The sequence below is a fragment of the Zosterops lateralis genome (genome assembly GCF_965231275.1).
Source record: "Zosterops lateralis genome assembly, chromosome: 9".
In the NCBI taxonomy this organism is placed as follows: Eukaryota; Metazoa; Chordata; class Aves; order Passeriformes; family Zosteropidae; genus Zosterops; species Zosterops lateralis.
Window position 1 is genome coordinate 6,019,956 of NC_139769.1, and position 21,442 is coordinate 6,041,397.

General features: G+C 44.1%; 3 protein-coding genes across 3 annotated transcripts; 2 read left to right on the forward strand and 1 right to left on the reverse strand.

Annotated features, from left to right (window-relative positions):
* Positions 1–1,323: 1,323 nt before the first annotated feature.
* BTF3L4 (basic transcription factor 3 like 4) lies at positions 1,324–8,324 on the reverse strand (the record flags this gene model as incomplete). The annotated part of the gene is given in 7 exon segments (XM_083867586.1): positions 1,324–1,715; positions 2,562–2,621; positions 3,836–4,037; positions 6,048–6,161; positions 7,013–7,076; positions 8,180–8,303; positions 8,306–8,324. Coding segments are annotated over 7 exon segments (630 nt in total). The 3' UTR covers positions 1,324–1,668.
* A 367-nt stretch (positions 8,325–8,691) lies between these two features.
* On the forward strand, positions 8,692–18,542 carry TXNDC12 (thioredoxin domain containing 12). Its single transcript, XM_083867913.1, has 7 exons — positions 8,692–9,048; positions 10,975–11,035; positions 15,914–15,966; positions 16,458–16,531; positions 17,082–17,151; positions 17,241–17,324; positions 17,726–18,542. The coding sequence occupies exons 1-7, from the start codon at positions 8,958–8,960 to the stop codon at positions 17,803–17,805; spliced, it is 513 nt and encodes a 170-aa protein (XP_083724039.1). The 5' UTR covers positions 8,692–8,957; the 3' UTR covers positions 17,806–18,542.
* KTI12 (KTI12 chromatin associated homolog) lies at positions 12,681–15,907 on the forward strand (the record flags this gene model as incomplete). The annotated part of the gene is made up of 1 exon (XM_083867912.1): positions 12,681–15,907. One exon carries the CDS (start codon positions 12,681–12,683, stop codon positions 13,401–13,403), a length of 723 nt encoding a protein of 240 aa, XP_083724038.1. The 3' UTR covers positions 13,404–15,907.
* Positions 18,543–21,442: the final 2,900 nt, after the last annotated feature.

The following is a 21,442-nucleotide window of genomic DNA, read 5'->3' on the forward strand; positions in this document are numbered from 1 at the left end:
CGTAGTATATAAAATATAACAGGAAAAACTGAACAAAGCCTAGAAAATGAACCGAGGAGTTCAGCTGACGAACCACTACAGCTCTACTTCTGTGGGTTCATGAAGTCTCCAGAACTCATGGACTGTTTGCTTGTACTATTACAGTTCTCTAGCATATGAACCTACACCAAAAGCTGATATGTTCCAATTAAGCCATAGTTAAGTGACAGATGTAGAGAAAAAAAAACCAAAAGTGGCTTTTGTAAGCCACAGCTGCCCTTGACAGAGGTTACAATGATGTCTAACTATACTGTAATGCACATTACATCAAGAACCTTGAAAGAGCCTCTGAGAAAACGGCTTCACATTAAGCATTTTAAAGAAAGGTCATAAATACTGCACTGTACCAACAGTACCTCCCAATGTCCTCCTTATGCCTGAGGAGCATTTGTGTTTTGTAAGAAGCTACTACATAGATGACACCAAACCTAGAGGTAGGTTATAGGCCAAGGTAAGTTACAGGCAAAAAAAAAAAAAATCCCTTTAGAGCTAGTCACTGCACAGACTGCCCAGCAGGAAGCAAGGCAAAGTGTCAACAACTCTTTCCTCCCACCCTAAACATTGCTCACACTGTGCATTTAGTTCCTAGTGCCCTAAGAATGAGAGTGGACCATCAGCTGCTAGTTAATGCAGTCATGCCAAGAGAACAGCTTGAAGTTATTCAAGCAAAAACCTGTTACTGTGCAAAACTGGTGCACTGGACTGTTACCAACCAGACCTCCAAGCTTAGGAAGTGACTTGACAGTAGAGAACCAAGGTTTTTTTTCTTTTGACTGGGAAATACTTTAGTAACCAACAGGAGAACATACTGCTAAGCCTACATGGAAGGAGTCAAATATCAGCTTGTATCAAAACTTTAAAACTTTAGAGGCAAAAAAAATCCAAAACCAAAACAAAAACCAAACCAAAAAAAAAACCAAACCAAAAAAAACCAAAAACAAACCAAAACAAAATAAAAAAACCCATCAAACAAAATCCCCCCAAAAAAGCCAAAACCACCACCAAATTGAATTTGGAAAAAGGGAAAGAAAGCACACTTTGATGAGATCAACTTTTAAAAAAATTACTACGCCAAACAAGCTGCTAAAACAGCTCATCTCCCCTAAAACCTGGGATCAACACAAGGTTGATAACAAATATGCATACACTGAGAAACACACCTGCAAATACAATAGTTATAGCAAATTAACCCCAAGTTTAAATGGTCTAATGCCTTCAGGTCACAAAACGTGGACAAAATGTTAATCTTAACTCCCTCTGTGCATTATTTGTTGATAATCAAAGTAACAATGCTGAAGATTCATTTTATTTCTACTTCCAAAGGAAAAGGGTAAATGGTTAAATACGTGTTCTCCAATTTGTTCTCCACTATACGTACACCCACACACATACACACACCCCTCAAACTGCACTAACATTTCTTTTTGACCAAAAGAGTAGATCCTGGGAGTAAGTGCAAAATGCAAAATCAACTGACAGAAAATGCTGAACAAACAGCATCATAAAAATACAAAATATTTATATTACTGAACTATTAACAGATGATGTTCTCTGTTTCTTTAAAACTTTGGAACCACATAGCTGATTTCTTAAATCTAGTCCATGCCAGCTTCCAGAACTATTAATGTTTTAGTTAGCTTCATTCTTTGATGCTTCATCAAAATTTTCTACGAGATCTGAAAAAGATGAAGATATTTAATACAGTAATGCCTAGTAAGATTATCTTTGTAAGTTTAATGAAAATGCATCTAATTACAGGAAAGGTTAAGTAGTACTTAATTACACTTAGGGAAACCATCTCTTTATGGGCAGATTTCAAAGGGCTTTAGAAAATATTGTTTGTTTAAATGTACACAAAGAACTAGAAATGCAGAAACACCCCAACAGTGAAAACTCTAAGTGATTAAGAGCTGATTTTCCAAGGTGCTCTACTAGCTGCAGTTGAGTTTTGAGCATCAGCATTCTTCAAATGCCTGGCATTTTAGAGAATTGAGTTTTCTGCAAGGTCACAAAGAAATAAACCATTGCCAAGGCACAAGGAATTGAATCTCTGGTCCACACGTGTTGTTTTAGTTAACACACCATCCCAAAGGATACAGTGGAATGTGGTTATTGATAAAACAGTTATTCACTGACAAATAAAGAACTTATCATATTTACTTTCAAACACTGACATAAGCCTTTTTTCTTCTGCTACAGAAATAAAAATTCCCCTTCAGATCCTGATATATAAACAACCTGATAACTATGCCAATTATGTCACTCTGCAGTCCTAAACCTCTGTTTGGATATTTAGATACCTGTTTGACCTCACTGAAATAATTTTAACCTACTTTCACTCAATAATTACAAGGTGATTCCTTTTTCAAAAGCTGGAATCCCAAGTTGTATTTTAATGCTGTCCTATATAAGAAGCCTCCCTTATCAAGTGAGGAGTATAATGACATCAAAAGACACATATTTAAATGAATTAATCAAAATATATAAATATTGAGTGGACATAAAAGTGTGTATGTGCCTACCTGGGACATCGTCATCTTCTTCATCAATATCTTCAGATTTTGGTGCTTTACTATCCAACACTATAAAAAGAAGTTTGGTGCTGAGTTCTCATGATACAGAATCAGGGACACTCACACAACAAAATAAAAACCACACATGTGAAAAAAGCAAACACTTCCCCAATCCCCAGTAGAGACAAACACACAAATGACCAGCACTGAGAGTTAACACCAAGACTAAAAAGTGTCCTTGGGGACATTCTGACAGCAGAGCATTAGCAGACCCATTTTCAGATGCTAAGGGGTATTCATAAAGTGTTTCCAAAAATCAAATGATACAGAGAATCCCCAGCACGACTCAATCTTCTAAGTGAAGTCGCAAATTTCAATGCAACAACAATATGGCCCCCACCAGTGACCAACATATATGATTCAAATATGCCTGTGATTATCATCTCTCTAAAATTTTAGAAGGTTTAAAATTTTACACATAACTAAAGAAGAAAAACAAACCCGTTACTTTCACTTAAAACTCTGAATGTGAATGTTGGAGAAATTTTAACAGATTTAAAATGACTAACTATTTGTTGAAAAAAATAGAACAGTGATGTATATTCCATTCCAAACACAGACAACTGCAACACATCCAACTGCAGTCAACTTAATGGCCATAACAGTCTAAACTGGAACTGCACCTGATCTTCAACTGTAAAATTACAGTAATAGTTATACCACATACACCTCTCCACTCATGCTCCCAAGGGTTTAAAATTAATAGAAAATAATGAATCACATGCGTAACTGTGATTTGTTTTTTTTTAGTTTTCCATTAAAACTTTGATTTTTAACTAGTTTTTTGAAGTCTTGGTTGAATTCCAAAGCCAATTGTAGAGCAGAAGAACATAGTTCTTATTCTATAACTGCAATAGAAATATGTTTTGTATGAACAAAGAAAACAGAATAGATTCCTTGACAAAAAGAACTGGTTGAGTTTTTCCAAGTAAAACCATGAATTTCCTTTCTCTCAGCATTCTGCCACACACACCTGCTATCACAGCGCTCCACTTACCTATTTCTTTTAAATCAGGGCCTGCCTATGTAATCTTGAATCAACAAAGATAAAAATAAAGTTTTTTCCCCACCCTCTACTTCCACAACAGTGACCAATAAATAAAAGCCTACACACACACTACTGACTTTTTAAGTCACATATGCTGTTGTTAAATTTGGGTTAAAACTTTTAGTACTTCATACGTTCCTTTAAGTCAGCTGTGCAAGATTCCAAAAAGACCTACCTTGTCTTGGGAATTGTTCAGCTAACTTCCTGAGACTTGTTAAGCTGTCAGCACCAAGCTGGCTTAAGATGCCTGGAAGCATTTCTGTGATTGGTTTAGCCTCTGCATGACCAGTAATTGCAAAAGTGTTGGCAGAGAGGGAAGCTTGAACCTTGGGGTTGTTGAAGTGAATAACTGTTCCATCGTCTTTTATCATGTTCACCTGTTTAAATATATTAATAACATTTACCAAAGTGTTGCAGCATCTTGGTACACAAGCATAACAACCAGAATCTAGATTTGAAATATTAAAAATTACAGAACTAGCACTCCTGCTAAAGGATAATACAGCCATGATAAAAGCACCTGGAATTAACACCATCTCAATTAAAAGCTCCAACAGCAGCACCTTATACATCAGGTTAAGCCACTGCCTTTGACAGGTACCTGAGTCACCTACCAGGAAAATATTCCTGCTTCTGCCCAGCTGACAAAGGCACAGGACTCACAATGGCTTAAGGCAGAGATGCACACACAGCACTGGAGGATTATGTACCAACTGCACTAGAACAGACTTCCAATACCTTTCTCAATAATTCCACAAGGGCTCTTAAGGACACCACACAGTGATCCTGCTCTCTTCCTCTTCCCTACCCTTCTGAATCACCAAGAATTCTATTTTACAGCCAGGGTAGTGGCCTGCTTTAGAAAGTTGAAAAGCTTTTTCTTTGGGCATGGCTAAACTATTATGCAAAAAATAATTATGTCTGACTGTAGGAAGAGAGTTCTACCCATCCAACATAAAAGTAGTATTAAACTTATGTGAAAAAATTATTAAGCAATGTTTTTTAAATTACAGAGAGAAAAGAGGGATTCAGAACTATAGACCAGATTTAAAATACAGACACATCTCAATCTTCCCACAGCAGCAAGACTTCCAAATATATTCTGAATAGGAAATCCAGGTGTGTTGCTTTCTTGCAAAACTAAGCAATGTCCTGTCCTTTGCCCATGGGGAAATGGTGAAGGCTTCAAGCACAGGCATCCTGTTACTTAAAAGCCTCTTTCAAAATGACACAAATGTGTTACTCATGCTTGACTCAACATTACCCTTCTATCTGCACGAAGCTCACCAAGGTCAACTTGCGTTCACTTGAATAAAACATTCCACAATTATGTCGCTTGCTATCAAGGTAGAAACATTTTGCATCATCTTCCTACACACTGAGATATTTAAAATCCTTAATAACTGTGTCTGAATAAAGATTCTGTGCAGAAAAAAAAAACCCCTGAATATACACTAAGAAGAACCATGTCTTCCTTTAGGTCATATAGCTCTGCAGATTTGTGTTAAGCTTAAGGAAACAGACAAACTGAACTGTTTCTGTACCTGGTCTGAAAACTTACAGGCAAATCAAACCAAATCTGCATTTGCCTTTGGAAGGGAGGAAGGCATTTAGTGACTTCTGCATGCACCTTGCAATCCTGCTTCAATTAATTAATCACAGATTAAATATTGCACTTCTTTAACCAAGTAGTTCAAGAATTACTGCTACACTGAGCTCATGATGGAGGAACCTCCTCCTCTCCCATGTATGAGGGTCACACTCTACACTGTTATGGAAAACATGTTTTATTAATACATGTAAATTAAAGGTATTCAAGGAGCATCTGAAACCTTCACATTCCCACTTATATTAACACAGGAGCTGCTTCTGTAGAGTCTCTGCAGTCTTTTAAAAGACATCTCCTGCAACTACTGCAAACAATTCCAGCATTTTTTGTGTAGTAAAAGGTCCTAATTTTGATAATACAGACTCAAGGTGTTTCTAAATTTTTCTTCATATTCTGCACCACCCTTGCTCTAGATGTGCCTGCACAGTTCATGTATATTTACTGCTCTTCTCTTTAGAGCAGGTAATCAACCTCACAAAAGTCAAGAATGAAGAGAAGTTTTGTTCTGCAATGAATGCAAGACATACACAGAGAGCTTGCTACCTCCACCACACACTGCCTGACCAGCAGAACCTTCACCTTTCCTTCTCCAGGTACACACATATTCATGCCAATGAGACAATAGACCAAACAACTTTACCTCTCAATAACCAGATATCTATGGTTTTCCTTGGAAGATAAAACTGTTGTCAAAACCAAAAGCAAACCTCACCATACCACCACCAAAACAGTAGAGTGAATTTAATTTCAAACAGGAAACACTTATTTTTCACTATACCTCTTCAATGCCAGCAATGTTATTTACTGCCAGTTTTTTGAGGGAACTCTGAAGTTTTTTGTCATCTGCAGTAGCTGTTCTGTGCACCACCTTCTTCTTTCTGCGAGCTGTTCCCTGGGAAGAGTCAAGAGACAACAGTCAGCTCTGCTCAAAAATCTCTCAACACTAATTGCAAAAGTCAGGCCACAGTGTGAGCAACATCCTCCAAGTTATGAGACACTTCTGTAGATAAAAATGCTTCTCAACTTATTTCCCTTTACCTACAGCTTTGGCCATCATTCCAAATTTTAAGTTTTTTCTTAAACATAAAAGACCAAAGAAATACCAAACAGCAGCATATTTTCCCTTCCACTAAACCAGACTCTAGAAACACTACTTAATATTAAGTAATACATAACAAAGTTTCCCCAAGATATTTTTTCCAAAACAAAGCACACATGCAGTGATTTAAATGGTCCCATTCTGGCAACCAAGTCATTAACACTTTCAGTGTTCCACAGACAGCAATTTTGGAATTCCTGCTTTGCAAACTCTGTGCAATCATCCCTCTGACAGAGGATGAGCACCCACACTGAACAAACTACATGCCCTTTTATTGGTCATATTAACCATAATTACCCACTAGCTCAGAGGGAAGGAACAGCTCAGTGCACAGCCAGTGCCTCAGTGCCTGGAGCAGGCACAAAGAAGAAAATCCCCAACAGGGAGACCAGAACTGCAACACCCAACAGGTGAGCTTAGCTGGAGCTTTCACAGGTCACAACAAGCCATTGAATTAAGACAACGCTGGCACACTGGAAACTGCTCATCCAGCAGCTGTGAACTGAAAGGAACTTGCATTTCAGGTAGCTGCACTATAGGCCAGATCACACAAAACCTGCATTGGTCAAGCCTGAGAATAATTTTTTCCCCTTTCTGTGAGCTTCAGCCTATGTTTTCAAAAGCACCTCTGGTGGTTTTCTTACCTTTCCTCCTATTCGGACCTGCGCTTGAAGCTTGGCCAGTTTTTCTTGGTTCATAGTGCTAGGTCTAAAAGAGCAAGAACAAGTTCAACTTAACCATCAAAACAATAACAAAAAAAAAAGTCACAGTCCATTTTAAGAGTAGTCTTACAATTGCAGTGGGTTTTTCAAGCTTTTAGAACATCACTTAAAACAGCGTGTCAAACAAACACACATAAACAGAGCTTTAAAGCCACACCTAAGCAATCCACAGTGGTCCTGCAGCAGGAAGGACCTGCATTTAGCTGAAGTGTCTGTGCCACAATGAGGCAACAGGACAGGACATTTCACTCTGCATCAGGCCGAGGTACTCATTTTCAGGGTGCCAGTTCACTGCTGGAAGTATTTAGCTGAATTACTGACTCCAACCAGACCCGAACCAGCACATACACGACAACTGGGTCTAGGAAAACACCCCGGTCTTCACGAGGGCCCAGATTCATCATTAAATTACCTAGAACAGCAGTCATATAATGAATCTATGATCCTTATGGCTAATAAGCGAGATCCAAACTCTGTGAAGTTCGTGTATGGACGTATTTGCTACATGAACTTCTGGTCGCTCTTCATCCCATAAAGCGACTGGGAAGTTAGTCCAGTGCTTCTCCCACGGGATAGGCAGGACATTTAAATGCTGAAAGCCCCGAAAACCCACAATGGGTGAAAAAACATCTCAAGCCTTCCAGCAAAAGCAATGAGTCTCTGTTCTCTGCCCCACGAGTCCCCAGCGATCCCCGGCACGACGGGGGAGTCTGGGCTTTGTGCCGGGAGCGGCCGGGAGGAGAGCGGGAGCGAGGCGGGGATGGGAGCACGGAGAGACCCCGCGGGGCGGCGGAGAAGGGGCTCAGGGCGGCTCGGCGGGCACCCCAGGGCACGGGGAGCGGGAGGGGAACACGGCTCATCCCTCCAGGCCCGTGTAACCGCGGCCCCCCGGGACAGCCGCGGCCTCGCCAGCCACGGCAGCCCCCGCACAAGGGGGTCGCTGGCTCGGCCTCTCCTCGGGGAACGGCCCAGCACAGCCCAAGGGGATAGGATCAAGCTGCCGCGGCGCCCCGCCCGGCTCAGGCCGGCGGGGATGCGACGATACCGGGACACGGAGACACCAGGACACGGGAACCGCGGGCCCCTCACCTGAGCGCGGCGGAGCCCCCGCTGCCAACACGCGGCGAGAACAAGATGGCGGCCGAGGAAGGAAAGAGAGGCGCACAGAGAAAGGAAGCGCCACGCCACGTGACGGCGCAAACCCGCCGGGCGATTGGCGCACCCGCCCACTCATTAACATAGAGGCGGGGCGGGGCGCGCAAGGGCTCCTGGGAGTTGTAGTGTCCAGGGAGCAGAAGCCGCCGGGGCCCCAGGGCAGGGAGCGGTGCCCTGTGACCCAAACCCGAGACGCGGCGCTTCCAAACCCGTCACCACTCGCTCCCTCCCCTTTAGTGAACCCTCCCTCACACGCTGCGCTTGGTTATGCCTTCCCGACAGCTGGGCAACTCAGGAGAGCAGCGCGACAAAAGAGTTTATTTGGGAAGGAGAAAATAAATCCGGAACCACCCCCCTCGCACTGCTGCTGCTCCCGCCGGGATAAGGCTGCGGTTTGCCCAGGGGGAGTAACCAGGGCTCGGGGCCCGGTGCGACGGCCCCTGTGCCGGGGGCTCCGCACCCTGTGAGGAAATGATGAGGTGATGAAGAGATGAGGGGATGAGGAGACGAGCTCCTCCCGAGCCCCCCACACGTTCCCGCCGGCAGCCCCGGGCCGGGCCGTGAGGGCGGCGCACCGCCCACATCCGCCACACATCACTTCCTGGGCTTTAAAAAACGGGAAAAAAAAAAAAAAAAAATCCATCTAAGCGGGTTCTGTCCTGACCGGAGGTCCGGGACCGTCCCCGGTGCCGCCGCCACTCGCGCCCACACCATGAAGGCTCAGCCTGCGGCCGCCTCCGTCCTCTGCCTGTGCCTGGTGCTGGCGGCCTGCGCCGCCTCCGCCGCGGGAGGGCTCGGAAAGGGTCAGACAAACGCTTTCTTCGGGCTTTCCCCAACTTGTGTCCCCGCTGGGGGCGGGTCCGGTCCCCTCAGCCCGGGGGCGGGGGCAGAGGGCGCAGGTTCGGGGTCCGGGGGGCTCTGGGGGGTCTCAGCCGCGGTCCGGCTCTGGCTGAAGCCTTTCTGAGGGGCTCCTGAGGGAGCAGCCCCCGCCCGATCCCGCCCAGCTCCGCCGGGTCCTGGCAGGCGATGAATGGCCCTTCTCCCCGCCCTCGCCTTCCCTTGCCTTTCGTGACCGCTGCTCACCCTGCTCTGGGCTTTCCCGGGCTCCCGGTGTAATTAATTAATTAATTACCGTGTCTAATGGCCCGGCTCAGCCTGAGCCTCACCCCCGGTGCCGTGCAGGTAAATCTCCTCCTCAGGGCTGGCTGTAACCAATTTGATCAATGGCAGCAAAGCTGTGGTGTGGATCCCAGCCAGCCGCTCACCCTTTAATTCCCCAGGTGACTTTCATTCAAAAGATACACTCTGTAATGTGTTGGGCAATGCTTTTAAAAGCACACCGGAGCTCACCGCAAAGCGGGGTTTGTGTTAAATATCGGAAAAAAGCTTTTGAAAAGTGTTTCCCAGCTAGAACAATAGAAGGTTTTCTCTGGTGTGACCTATTGGCTTTTGACTGAAATAGCTGAGGCGTCAATATTCAGGGTAAACTGATCCAGCCGGGTTTTGCTCCGGGATGTTGGACTTGTACAAACGTATTCCCGTGTCCGGGGCTGCCTCGGCAGCTGCTCTGGGGGCGGGAGGGAACAGGGACCAGGTTTCCCCTCCCTCCTGCGAGCTCTGTTTGATGTGTTGCATCACTTAATGTTCATATCAGTTGCTCCTATCAGCAGAGAGGATCAGGTAAAACAAACACTGCCACTGTCCTCCCCGCCCGGATGAACTGAGGTCTCCCAGAGACCTGCTGATGCTGTTTTAGGCTTTCTCCAGCTTCTTCGCTGTAGTTGTCTGCTGGAGACAATGTCCACTTTCCCCCTGTCAGCACTGGGCAGTCTGTGGCTCCTGAGCTCTGTGTAGCTCCCAAAATCTGCTCCCCTCTTGAGCATGGCAAGTTCCTGACTAATCCGAACCCTTAGGGATGGGAAGGGGCAAGCTGAGGCTCATGTTTGGCCATCCAGAACAGTAATTGTTAATTACTGGAACCAAGACCTCTGAGGAAGTGTTCCAAGAGAGTTCCTCCTGGATCTGCTTCATCTAAGCTCTCCAGGTGGCTTTTGGCCGTGTGATGTGTTAAACTAAAAAACCCCAACCCTGGCAGTCGGTGCTTTGCAGCTGTTAAACACACACTGACTCACTCTTATGTCAATTGACACAACAAGACTTGTTATCTGATGTCAGATAAAATATTTCCTGCTTCTAAAGTCACTGTAACACTCAGAAATCTGTGTAATGGTGTTCTTGCTCTTCCCTGATATTATCATCAGCAGGAATACTTAGCATAATAACTTTAGAGCAATTAATGATCGTATGTTGGCCTAGAAATTTTTAAGTTTCAGTTTAGTTCACCTTCAGTGGGATTTAGGAAGCCAAATGCTGACATGTTTAATTTGTCATTCATCAAATAATAAATGTTCACAGATTGAAAAAGAGTGGAGAATAATCAGAAGGCACTTCAATTTTAATATCTGTTTGGGGGATTTTAGTGTCATTTACATACATCTATAGAAATATTAATGAGCATGGTATGTTCCTGTTAATTAATTTCAATGGGATTCCTCACACAACTGTGTGGGCTGTAAGTATTTGCAGAAGTCTTTCCAGAAGTGGGGCTATAGTTGGCTTTAAAAAAAGAATATAAAACCAGTTGAAGATACTCCCGAGGGTTGGGCTGTTTTCCTCTGTTAGCTGACATGTTAAATTATGCAGCATTCACAAACCCTTCTCTCTGGCAGGTTTTGGAGATCATATTCATTGGAGAACACTGGAAGATGGGAAGAAAGAGGCAGCAGCCAGGTATGTTTATAAGTTTTTTTAATACAGAAATATGTCTTCAGAAGCATTCACAAAGGTTCTTTTTCAGCCCTAAATTAAACCACAGAAAAGAATCTCTATTAACAAAAATTAGGGTGGTTTAGGAGATTCTTCAGATCCCTATAGCTTATTGGAGAGAAAATACAGAAATTTTGTTAGCTTTGCTAAGGCACCACCTAGGTTTAATCACTGCAGTCTAATTAAATGATTGAAGCCCTAGCATGTCTTTGAAACAAGAAAATAATTATTTATCACAGTAAAGAAGGAGATGGTTCTCAAATACACAAAGGGAAGTGTAAGTGGTGCTCAATGCCCTTAAACTCAGCAGTGCTAAGAGCTTCCCTAAAACTCCCTGTGCCTGTATAGATGAGGTCTCAGCATGAGGCATTTTGTTTCCATCTGCAGCAAAAATCTGGAAGTTTAAAACTGTGTTGAACTGATAGAATCTGGTTTGGGCTAAGCTTAAATGCTAAAAAGAACACTCTCTATGAAAAATGACAACTTGGCCTTTTTTTCCCCCCTCTCAGAATTTCTTCTGCTTCTTGTGAAAATGCAAGAAGGAGAATGGCATGCTTATAAATTCTACTTGTATTTTAACTTTATAACCTAGTTCTGACAATGCTGACATGAGCAGAAATTGCTCATGCCTTCCAGGTTTGCTGTTTAATTTAGCTCTGCTCTCAAACTGATCCATCTGGCAAGTTCTACACTCCGGTGCAGACACTGAATTAACCCAGATGGTACACTTCAGGAGTCTTACAAGTTTTTATAACTTGATACTTTAGCATTTTGTGAGGGGAAAAAAGAGAAAAGGAAAAAAAAATTATTTCAGTGTTTACAGTTATAATTGTAGCATTGCTTTGCAATGCAGCAGAGGAAGCTTTAAAATGAGACAGAGGAGGGCGGGAGGGATGGCAAGGTGTGAGCTCTCAGGTTTGGGCAGGATTAGTGTTCCTGCTCAAAAAGACCCTGCAGCAAGGGCAGGGATGGGTGTGAACCACACTCTCTCCTGTCATTGCTGATGCACAGATCTGCTCGCTGATTTGAGTGCAGGGGTGAGGAACTCGGCAGCATTTGAGTGTTATCGAATTGAAGGACTGGGAGAAACTCCTAGTAGCAAAGAAAATATAAACCTAAAAAGTACTTTCTCTTTTCCCTAAATCTGACCATAAATCAGGAGATGAAAAACTACACAAAATTATCTGGAATGCATCAAGTGCGATGCCCCAGAGCCAGTGCTCTAGGAAGTTTCAAACCTTCAAAATTTAATTCTGCACAATGTCGTGGGACAATTTAAAACTGCACAATGTCGTGGGACGCTGGGGACTGCTCTGTTTTAAGCTCCCAGCGGGCGAGGGCGCGGTCCCTTCGCTCCAGGCACCGCTGCGGTGGCGTTTTTGAGCGGGACGCCTCGCAGGGCGGTACCGGAGCCGTGCCAGGCCCGTGGGCAGAGGAGCGCCGGGGGCTGCACGGGGCGGGCGGTGCGGGGCCGGGGCGGGCCGGGGGCGGGCCGTGCGGGGCCAGGGCGAGCCGTGGGCGGGCGGTGCGGGGCCGGGGCGGGCCGTGGGCGGGCGTGCCCGGCGGAAGGAGTCGCTCCACGTCCGGGTCGGGGGCCGCCGGCGGGGCGATGCCGCTGGTGGTGCTGTGCGGGCGGCCGGGCAGCGGCAAGAGCCGGCGGGCGGCCGAGCTGCGGGAGGCGCTGGGCGGCCCGGAGCGGCCGGCGCACGTCGTGACCGAGGCGGAGGGCGGCCGGGCGGCGCTGCGGGCCGAGGTGGAGCGGCGGCTGAGCCGGCGGGACGTGGTGATCGTGGACGCGGGCAACGAGCTGCGGAGCATCCGCTACGAGCTGTACTGCGCGGCGCGGCAGGCGGGAACGCCGCGCTGCCTCCTGCTCTGCGCCGGCGGCGGGGGCGGCCCCGACGAGCCGCCCTTCGAGGAGCCCGACCCGGGCTGCCGCTGGGACCGGCCGCTGTTCGCGGTGAGCGGGGAGGAGCCGCTGCCGCTGGGCGCCATCCGCGCCGCGCTGTTCGAGAGCTCCGCGCCGCCGCCGCACCGCGCCACCCGCTCGCAGCCGCTGCAGTCCTGCGGCTTCCTGCACCAGCTGGACCGAGTCACCCAGGACGTGCTGGCCGCCGTGCTGGCCGCCCAGAGGAGCGGGGCGCAGCCCGGGGAGACCATCCGCGTCCCCGGCGTGGCCGAGGGGCTGGTGCTGAGCCGGCCCGTCAGCGTGGCCGAGCTGAGCCGCCTGCGGAGGCAGTTCATCAGCTACACCAAGATGCAGCCCAGCGATGAGAACCTGCCCCAGCTGGCCAGCATGTTCCTGCAGTACCTGAGCCGCAGCATCCAGTGAAGTGTCGCCTCTGGCACCCAGCAGCGGCGGTGGTCCGGCCCCGAAGTGCTCGAAGCGGGCACAGAGCCTGCAGCGCCTGGGTCCCACCTCTCGGGGATCGGAGCACTTGGCAGCAGCAGTTCTGAGAAGTTTGGCGCCGTGTCCCTGCAGCAGCCGAGGCAGCTGCATTGCTGGGGGCATCTCTAGGGAAGCACTTCCTCACCCCTGTGTTCTCCCCACTGGCATCTTGCCAAAAGGGGAGCTGCTGGTGCATCCTCAAGCAAGTGAAGTCTCCTGTGGAGACAAAAATCACAATAATCAAATAGTGTGACGTGAAAGTGCAAAAGGTGATGACTATAGGGGAAGATTTTCCCTCCACGTTGGCATATGTTTGCCTGGAATAAGAAGATTGTTTTTCCAGAGCTGCCTCCAGATAATGTCAAACTGCAGAAGAGACTTCAGGTTCAGAACTGGAACAGGCTGTATTTTTAGGGTGTGACAGTTTTAAAAAAAATCTGAGAGCCCAAGAGAGATTTTCAACTCTACACTGCAAAAGGGTGCTGCCTTAACAAACTCAAACTTCTCTGTTTCAGGTCTAATAATAAAATGTGTGCCTTAAATGGAGTAAAGTCCTAATTTACCTGCAGGACTAACTTGGGCCTGTCTTTTTTCTGCAAGGTCATCATACACCCTTAAAACCACAAATTGTTTAAGAATGCGTGCTGTCAGAAAAATGAGCTAAAATGACAGTGTCTGTTCTGTGTGAAACTCATAAGTCTGTACTGGCTGTAATGGGTGACCAAGTTTCCAATAATTTTGGGTACAGCTCATATAAACTTCTCACTTTCTGGAGACTGCTTCATTTTAATAAATTATGGATTTTGGTTTTAATATTATGTGTAGCGTAGTGTTCACTGGGACGGAGTGGTGAAGTGGGGCAGGAAGGGTTACTTCAGTTACAGTGTCTGTGTGTCTGACACATCAGCTCCTCAGGGGCTTTATGTACTGCAGAACTGAGAAATGACTCCAAAAATGTTTTTAGGTAAACAAGTTTATCTTACCAGTCAAAGCAAAGAGAACAAAGCTGAGAAAACACATCAATTATCTCAAACCTCTGTGAGTTTTCACTGACTAAGAGTTGGTATTTCAAGGATGTGAACACTTCCATTTAAAATCTAGTTTTAAAATTTCTGTTTAAAAAGTGTGTGGCAGTACTGACCACCAGGTGATTGAACCCTTTCAACATGAATCACTGATTCTTGATGATCAGACCAATCTTAAAAACAGTCTTAAATCAGCCTCTCCTGAAAAAAGAAGCAAAATAATTTTGGACTCTCTGTAGAAACAATGAAAAGAAGTGGTTTTTCATCATCAGGGAGAGGGCACTGATAAAATGCAAGCTTTACTAGAGAAATGTGTGTTCTTGCTCCTTACTGCAAACAGATATAAAGTTGATGACATACTGGTTAATTATAGATGGCAGATTTGTGTTGTTACAATTTTAAATGTTAATGGTTTCCTTTCCACCCTTACCTCATTCTAAAGTTCATTACTGAACACGGCTGAGTAGAGATTTCCTGTCTAACTTACAGCTAAAAAAACCCTCATGTATCAGTTCTGCTAGTAATTAATGTTGTTGTGTGCAAAGGTGTTAATAATTTATGTGTATGAAAATTTGGCTTTATTTTTACCCCCTAGTATGGTGCAGAGTTTACAGTCAGAGAAAGCTTACAGTTTGCTTTGCTTGACATATCCTGAAAGAAGTATCCATTTAGGATGTTCTCTCCAGATTCCTTCCTCTCCTTCAGTTTTAGGCTGTTTTTACTGCTCTGGAAGCCATATCATTATTATATGGAAACTTAACCTCTGGGTAGCATAGCTAGTAAAGGTAAAATGAATTATTTGGAAAGAGTGAAATCAAAAATAATTCAGTCTTTTTGTGTTACACTTTATTTAGGCTGCAGTTTCCTCACAGAACCCCTCTGCTTCTTAGCCCTGGTACTGGACACATCCATCACAATTAGTTTCAGCATATAAATGTGTAGGAAGCCATGCAGGCAGCCAAAGGGTTTGCTGGGTTATTTGGTTTGCTGGTTGCTCAGTGAAGGGCTTTAGTCACAGGAGGTGACTGAGACGTGTGGGCTATAATGGGGAGAGATTGTCACCCACTGGATTGCCTTAAGCAGCCATGAAAATCCATCCTGAGATCTCTCAAGCAGCTGCTGTCATTAACCATTTCCAGTAATCCAGGGAAAAAAAAAGCATGACCAGTTGTGTAGCTGAGAAATTTAAACTAATAAGAGAAGGTCTCTTCCTCTACACAAGAAGTTATTGGCTGGCAGCTGTAATAAATTATTATATTACATGTTTTAAGATTGGGAAAACTTTTTGCAAGACAATCTGAGAGCACCACATAATCTCTTTATATCTGACTTATTTCCCATTACATTTAGCCTTTGAGGGAGGCTCGACTGTTAAACTGTATATGTAATAGAATTTCTTTGACAATTTTCTTTTCTTCTTTTTGGTAGTGGTTTGCCTCTTATGGTTATCATCCACAAGTCCTGGTGTGGAGCTTGCAAAGGTGAGTGCACTGAGTACTAGAGCTTGCTGAAATTTCCAATGAACCTTTGTATAGAAATCATGTAGCCATGAGAAATGTGAACTTTGCATCCAAAACGTAACTAGTGGTAGTTGTATTAAATTGAGAGTGGCACAATATGGCAGGTCCATAGCAAACGAACAAGGTGGATGTATGGCTAAGCCTTAAAGGAAGGTGATTGAGTGGTAGTGGTGGTTTGCAGCAGGATTTCTGCTTCTGCTGCATTGGATCAAATATAACCACCTCTGTTTGTTGGGCAGGCTTCAGCCCATGGCTGCCAAGCAAGAATTGCTTCAGGTACCTCCTGTTCTGAGCCTGCTGGAATAATTGGATATATATATTCCATTTACTCACTGCTGATTGAAAAGTGCCACCTCTCCAGAGGGAGGGATGAAATGGAGATTTTGATACTGACCTGAAGACCTGAAATATTTTCCACTGTATTTACATACCTCTCTTTTTTTTTTCTTTAGCTTTAAAGCCAAAGTTTGCTGAATCCAAGGAGATCTCTGAACTTGCCCATAATTTTGTTATGGTCAACCTTGAGGTAGGCTGCCTTCTGCTCTGTGTCCGTGTTCTGCCTAGTAATGAAGCATTTGGAATCTGACTCAACTGGTTGTATCCTGTTTTGTGTACATCCTAAATCCTGCACTCCTGAATAGGCATTCAGGACTGATTGATAGAGCTCATTGTTTTAAAAAGACTTTTTTTTCCAGTCTGGTTGTTTTAATTGTGTTTATAAACCTGGCTCTATGCCATTGTCTCTTTAACAGTTTGTACCTTGTGTGAATCAGTTTCCACAAGAAAGGAATCCATGTTCATTCTCTCAGTACAAATCAAACATTCCTACACTGGAGTGGGGTGGGTAATACAAATTGACAGACCAGAAAAAATGTTATTATTTTCACAAATGATATTTAGGTAGGTAAAAATAGCTTGCTTTCTTTTGAGGATACTGCAGTTACTTAGCATCTCTTCAATATGTAAATTGCTTAGAGTAGAAGGAATGTGAAGGCAATAAGTTATTTCTGTAAAAGGCACCATGTTTTGTTAGATGTCTTGCTGATATCTTTCCTCTCTCCTGCCTTGCTGGGTAGGATGATGAAGAGCCAAAGGATGAAGCCTTTAGTCCTGATGGAGGTTACATTCCCAGGATCCTTTTCATGGGTAAGGCATCCACAGCTGTTGTGTCCTTTCACAGCACTGGGTTCTTACTGTTTCCATCTAAATTTCCTGCTGGATTTCTTATTTCATAGACCCCAGTGGAAAAGTCCATCCAGAAATCATAAATGAGAGAGGAAACCCCAGCTACAAGTATTTCTATACCAATGCTGATCAAGGTATGTGCCAAGGCATTTGAAGTGCATTTTTAATGAGGTGAAGCTTTGGCAGTGGAGAGGAATGATTTACTTTAAAGTATAACTGTGAGTGCTTAAATACAGTGTGAGTGAGTGATTCTCTAATGCCTCAGGGACCATATTCAGAATCATGATTCACCTTAATGCCTACTAAAACTCTGTGGGACCTAATTTTGTCTCCAGTTCTGGCTTGAGAATTAATGGAATTTGCATGATCCAGACACACATAGTTGGGAAAAGGGTGCAGGATTGGTTTTTTTCTTACAAATTAATCTGCACATCTACATTCTGTAACTGTGTTGTTTTAAAACACTTTCATTACCAGTTCACCTTGATGTTTTCACCCTGAGATTAATAATTGGTATCTCTGTGTAATCTTTCAGTTATCCAAGGGATGAAGGAGGCCCAGGAGAAGCTGACAGGTGATGCTTTCAAACAAAAGCACCTGGGAGATGAACTATAATGAATACACTGAATGATACCTTTTCATCACTTCAGAACTAAGAGGAAATGATTAAACAGACAAAGAATGTAGATGCACTGAAGGGACGTAATTCCCCTGTCAACAATGTTAGGTTAAACCCTGTTTGGAGTTCACACACACACACACACAACAGTTACAGTGTTTTTCTGCCTGGCAGTTTGCACTGTGGTGGTTCTTTGCAACTGGGTAATGTGCAAACACATCTCTGTAATATTTGATGTTAAAAGGGAGGTGTGTAGGGAAAACACCATTTGAGAACAATGTGATGAGAAAAACTAGAAGTAGCCATCATTTTTACACTAATCAGGGTTGAATCTCCTTTCTCACTGGTATTATGTGATCCCATAGTTTTTACTGGGCATTCCCATCACAGGGGCATGTTCCTGGGCCAGTTGTTTTCTAGATATCCAAAACCATGAATTCTGCCACTATACCAAGAAGACATTTCATGAATGTCCAAGTAGCATGTGAATTATCAGCTCTGCAAATGTATTTTTTGTGTAAAACTGTGTGATTCATCTTTATTTGCCTTTGGGCAGAAATTTAACTTTTTCCTTATGCACTCACCTTTTGATTGTTCCATCAAGTGAGGGTGGGTTATGTTGAAGCTTTACGGGGTTTCCCCTTTTATTTGAATGTTTTTGGCTAATGCCTTGCCATCACATTGTACTGTATTTTTGTACCAGGGTGAAAAAATTAAACCTTTTTAAACATAAGCCTGCAGAGAGTGTTTTGTGGTGAAGGGTGTAGTTTTGCATTCTTAAACCTGGGGGGATCTGTTTTTGTTTGTGTTGCAGTGGTTATTAATGTTGACTGTCAAAACTGAAGGTTTCTCCTTTTTATAATTAAAATACGTAATTTTTTTTCCACACAATTACAATTAAGCTGTTCTTACACTACCCACACTGTTGAAGGCAATGTATTTATTTACTGGAACTGAAGAGAAGAATAGAGGGGAGTAAAAACACCCCTCTTGACCTCTGGGGACACTTTCTCTAATGCAGCCCAGCATCCTGTGGGCTTCTTTGTCACATGGGTGCATTGCTGGCTCATGGTCAGCTTCTCCACCTCGATTCCCATGTTCTCCTGTGCAGCAAAACAGATTTCCAGACTCTACTGATGCACAGGTTGTTCCTCCCCAGTTGAGAGACTTTGGATTTCCTTTCCTTGAACCTCCTGACAGCCCTCTCTGCCCATTTCTGCTGCCTGTTGAGGTCCTCAGTGGCAGCACAACCACTGTTACCTGGATATCAGCTCCTCTCCCCAGCTTTGCTCAGAGTTAGGTGTTAAAAAGTACCAAGGGTACTCCACTAATGATGAGCCCCCTTCAACCCAGCTCTTCTGCCAGTTTTCCATCCATTTCACTGCCCATTTATTTAGGTTGTACTTCATCAGTTTGTCTATGGGGATGCTTTGGGAGACAATGTTGAAAGCCATAGTAAAGCCAAAATAAACACCACCTACTGCTCTCCCCTCAGCCAGCAAGTAAGTCATCTCAAGAAAAAATTCCTGTCCAAAAGACACTTGCCATAACTTCCCATAACAAACATGAAGATCATTTTCTATAGGTACTTTTTGAAGAGCCATCTGAGGACATTAGGTGGGGAAAATTGTTTATACAATAAACCAGATTTTGTCTACTGAATCCATTTTTACTGTTCAGCAGCCTTAGGTCCGTCTAAGGAATTTTAGGCACCAAAACTCAACTGGGTACTAAAAGTGAAATTCAACTGGGACTCAGTGAAATTAATGAGATTATTGCACATTGCAATTACCCTGCTCAGCTGCTAATAGTTACTCTCTAGGCTTACATTCTCTGCTTCTCTTGCAAATTGTCTAATAAATTAACAATGGAATTGAACTCAGCAGCTACTCTCAAGTCATATCAGCCTCAAAGTAAATCTGTATAAGCCTTAAAAAAGGATTTGTGTTGTGCAAAATATTCCTTTTCCCCCCCAGCTCTACCAGTTGATCAAATTAAAAAAAGTTCCTTCTGATGCTAATTTTATTTAGAGCTTTAGTTTGACATGACTAAAAAATCATTGCTATGGCTTTTTTACTTGCCACCAGGGGGAGGACTCTGCGTGTTCATCTGGGATACGATTCAACAAATCATAATTAAAAAACAATCTCTGATGCAAATTAGCAGGGTGCACCTCTGTGGGTTTCCATGCACGGTTTTGCAGCAGCTCTTCCCTGCTCTTATCTCTGCAGTGAAGCTGCAGCCTGTGGGATGTACATCAAGTGTCCCTTTCTTTGCAAAATGCTCTAATGCCTGAAGCAATGTGGCCTCAAAGTAATTTTTAGAGAGTTCTTCATCCACAGACATCTCCCTTCAGTGACAGGTATGGGCAATGTGCTTCATCCTTTACATTTAAGACCACTCTGATTCAAAATTATCCTCCTTCATGTCTTCTCTCACTCATCTCCTCTCCTTAGCACTTCATGCCTTCCAGACTTAGTACTTGGAAAGGAAAAAATTATTTCATGACCATTTTTCCTTTGTTCTTCAGCTGCTTCTTTTCTCTCTAATCCCTTCTACCCTCTGTATATTCAGACACAGTGAGCTGGTACAGCTTCCCCTCCCTCTCTTCCATTTGCTCTTTTCTAGACCAGGCTTTTGTCCTCTGTAGCGGGATGGAGCTTGGCACTTGCTAGCCTGCTTGGTGTCTAGCTGGGGTCTCAGCAGAATATGATTTATGTGTGCTGTCACAGCTTGATTTCTAGGGATAACTGGTTAACTTGTGTAAAAGCTGTTTCATGTCTCTGGATTACAGGGTGAAACTACTTTTGATCTGTCACTGAAGTATTTTTCTCTTTTATATCTGTTTTATACCTGGACATTTTTGTTGCTATCTCCCACTGCAGATTCTTTACATCCTTCTTCTTTACAATCTTGATAAGGTGGTACAGATGGCTGGCAATTTCTTCTGTGCAGAGGGATCCAGCCAGCAGCTGATTTTTGTGTGCTGTGTGTGACTTTATGCTCACAGGCAAGTCCCCAGGGCTTGGAGAAGCTGCTTGCAGGTCAGTGTTTCCTGTAGCTGTGTTTGAAGTTAATGTTACATTGCAACACTGCTCAGTAACCAGGGCCTCACATTGGTTTGCCCCATCAGGTTTATTTCTTGTGCTGCCCATCTGTGTATGGCTTGCAGTAACTAACATGATCACTTCTTCAGATGCATCTAGAAATCCCCTTGGATTCTCAGCTTCTCCTCCTTCTAGGGTGATAAAAAACTCAAAGACACTTCAAAATTCCTAGTATAGACCCAGAGAACTGCCAGGTCGAATCAATCTCATGTAAGCAAACATGCTGTCAGTTCCTTTTCTTCCAGCAACAACCTACAGAGGGAAAAAAAAAACCAAAAAAAACCCAAAACAACAACAACAAAAAAACCCCCAAATTAATTAGGCAATGCCTGGATTGCAGCTCCCATCTGGCTGCCTGGGAGGAGAGGTTGCTTTGTGCACCTGAGGCTGGCCAGACTTTAAGGAAGTGTCAGCTGGAGACTCGGGGAACTTTTCCTTTGCCATGTTTAGCAGCAGGGAACAAAAATGCTACAACCAAGAATGCCTGCATGGCCAGGGTATCCCATCTGTCATCCTGGCATGCTGA

Excerpts from the sequence above, each read along its gene's own strand:
- TXNDC12 (XM_083867913.1), top strand. The coding sequence starts at position 8,958 with ATGAAGGCTCAGCCTGCGGCCGCCTCCGTCCTCTGCCTGTGCCTGGTG. Across the intron at positions 11,036-15,913 it reads AAGAAAGAGGCAGCAGCCAG|TGGTTTGCCTCTTATGGTTA; the intron begins GTATGTTTATAA and ends TCTTTTTGGTAG. Across the intron at positions 16,532-17,081 it reads TTGTTATGGTCAACCTTGAG|GATGATGAAGAGCCAAAGGA; the intron begins GTAGGCTGCCTT and ends CTTGCTGGGTAG.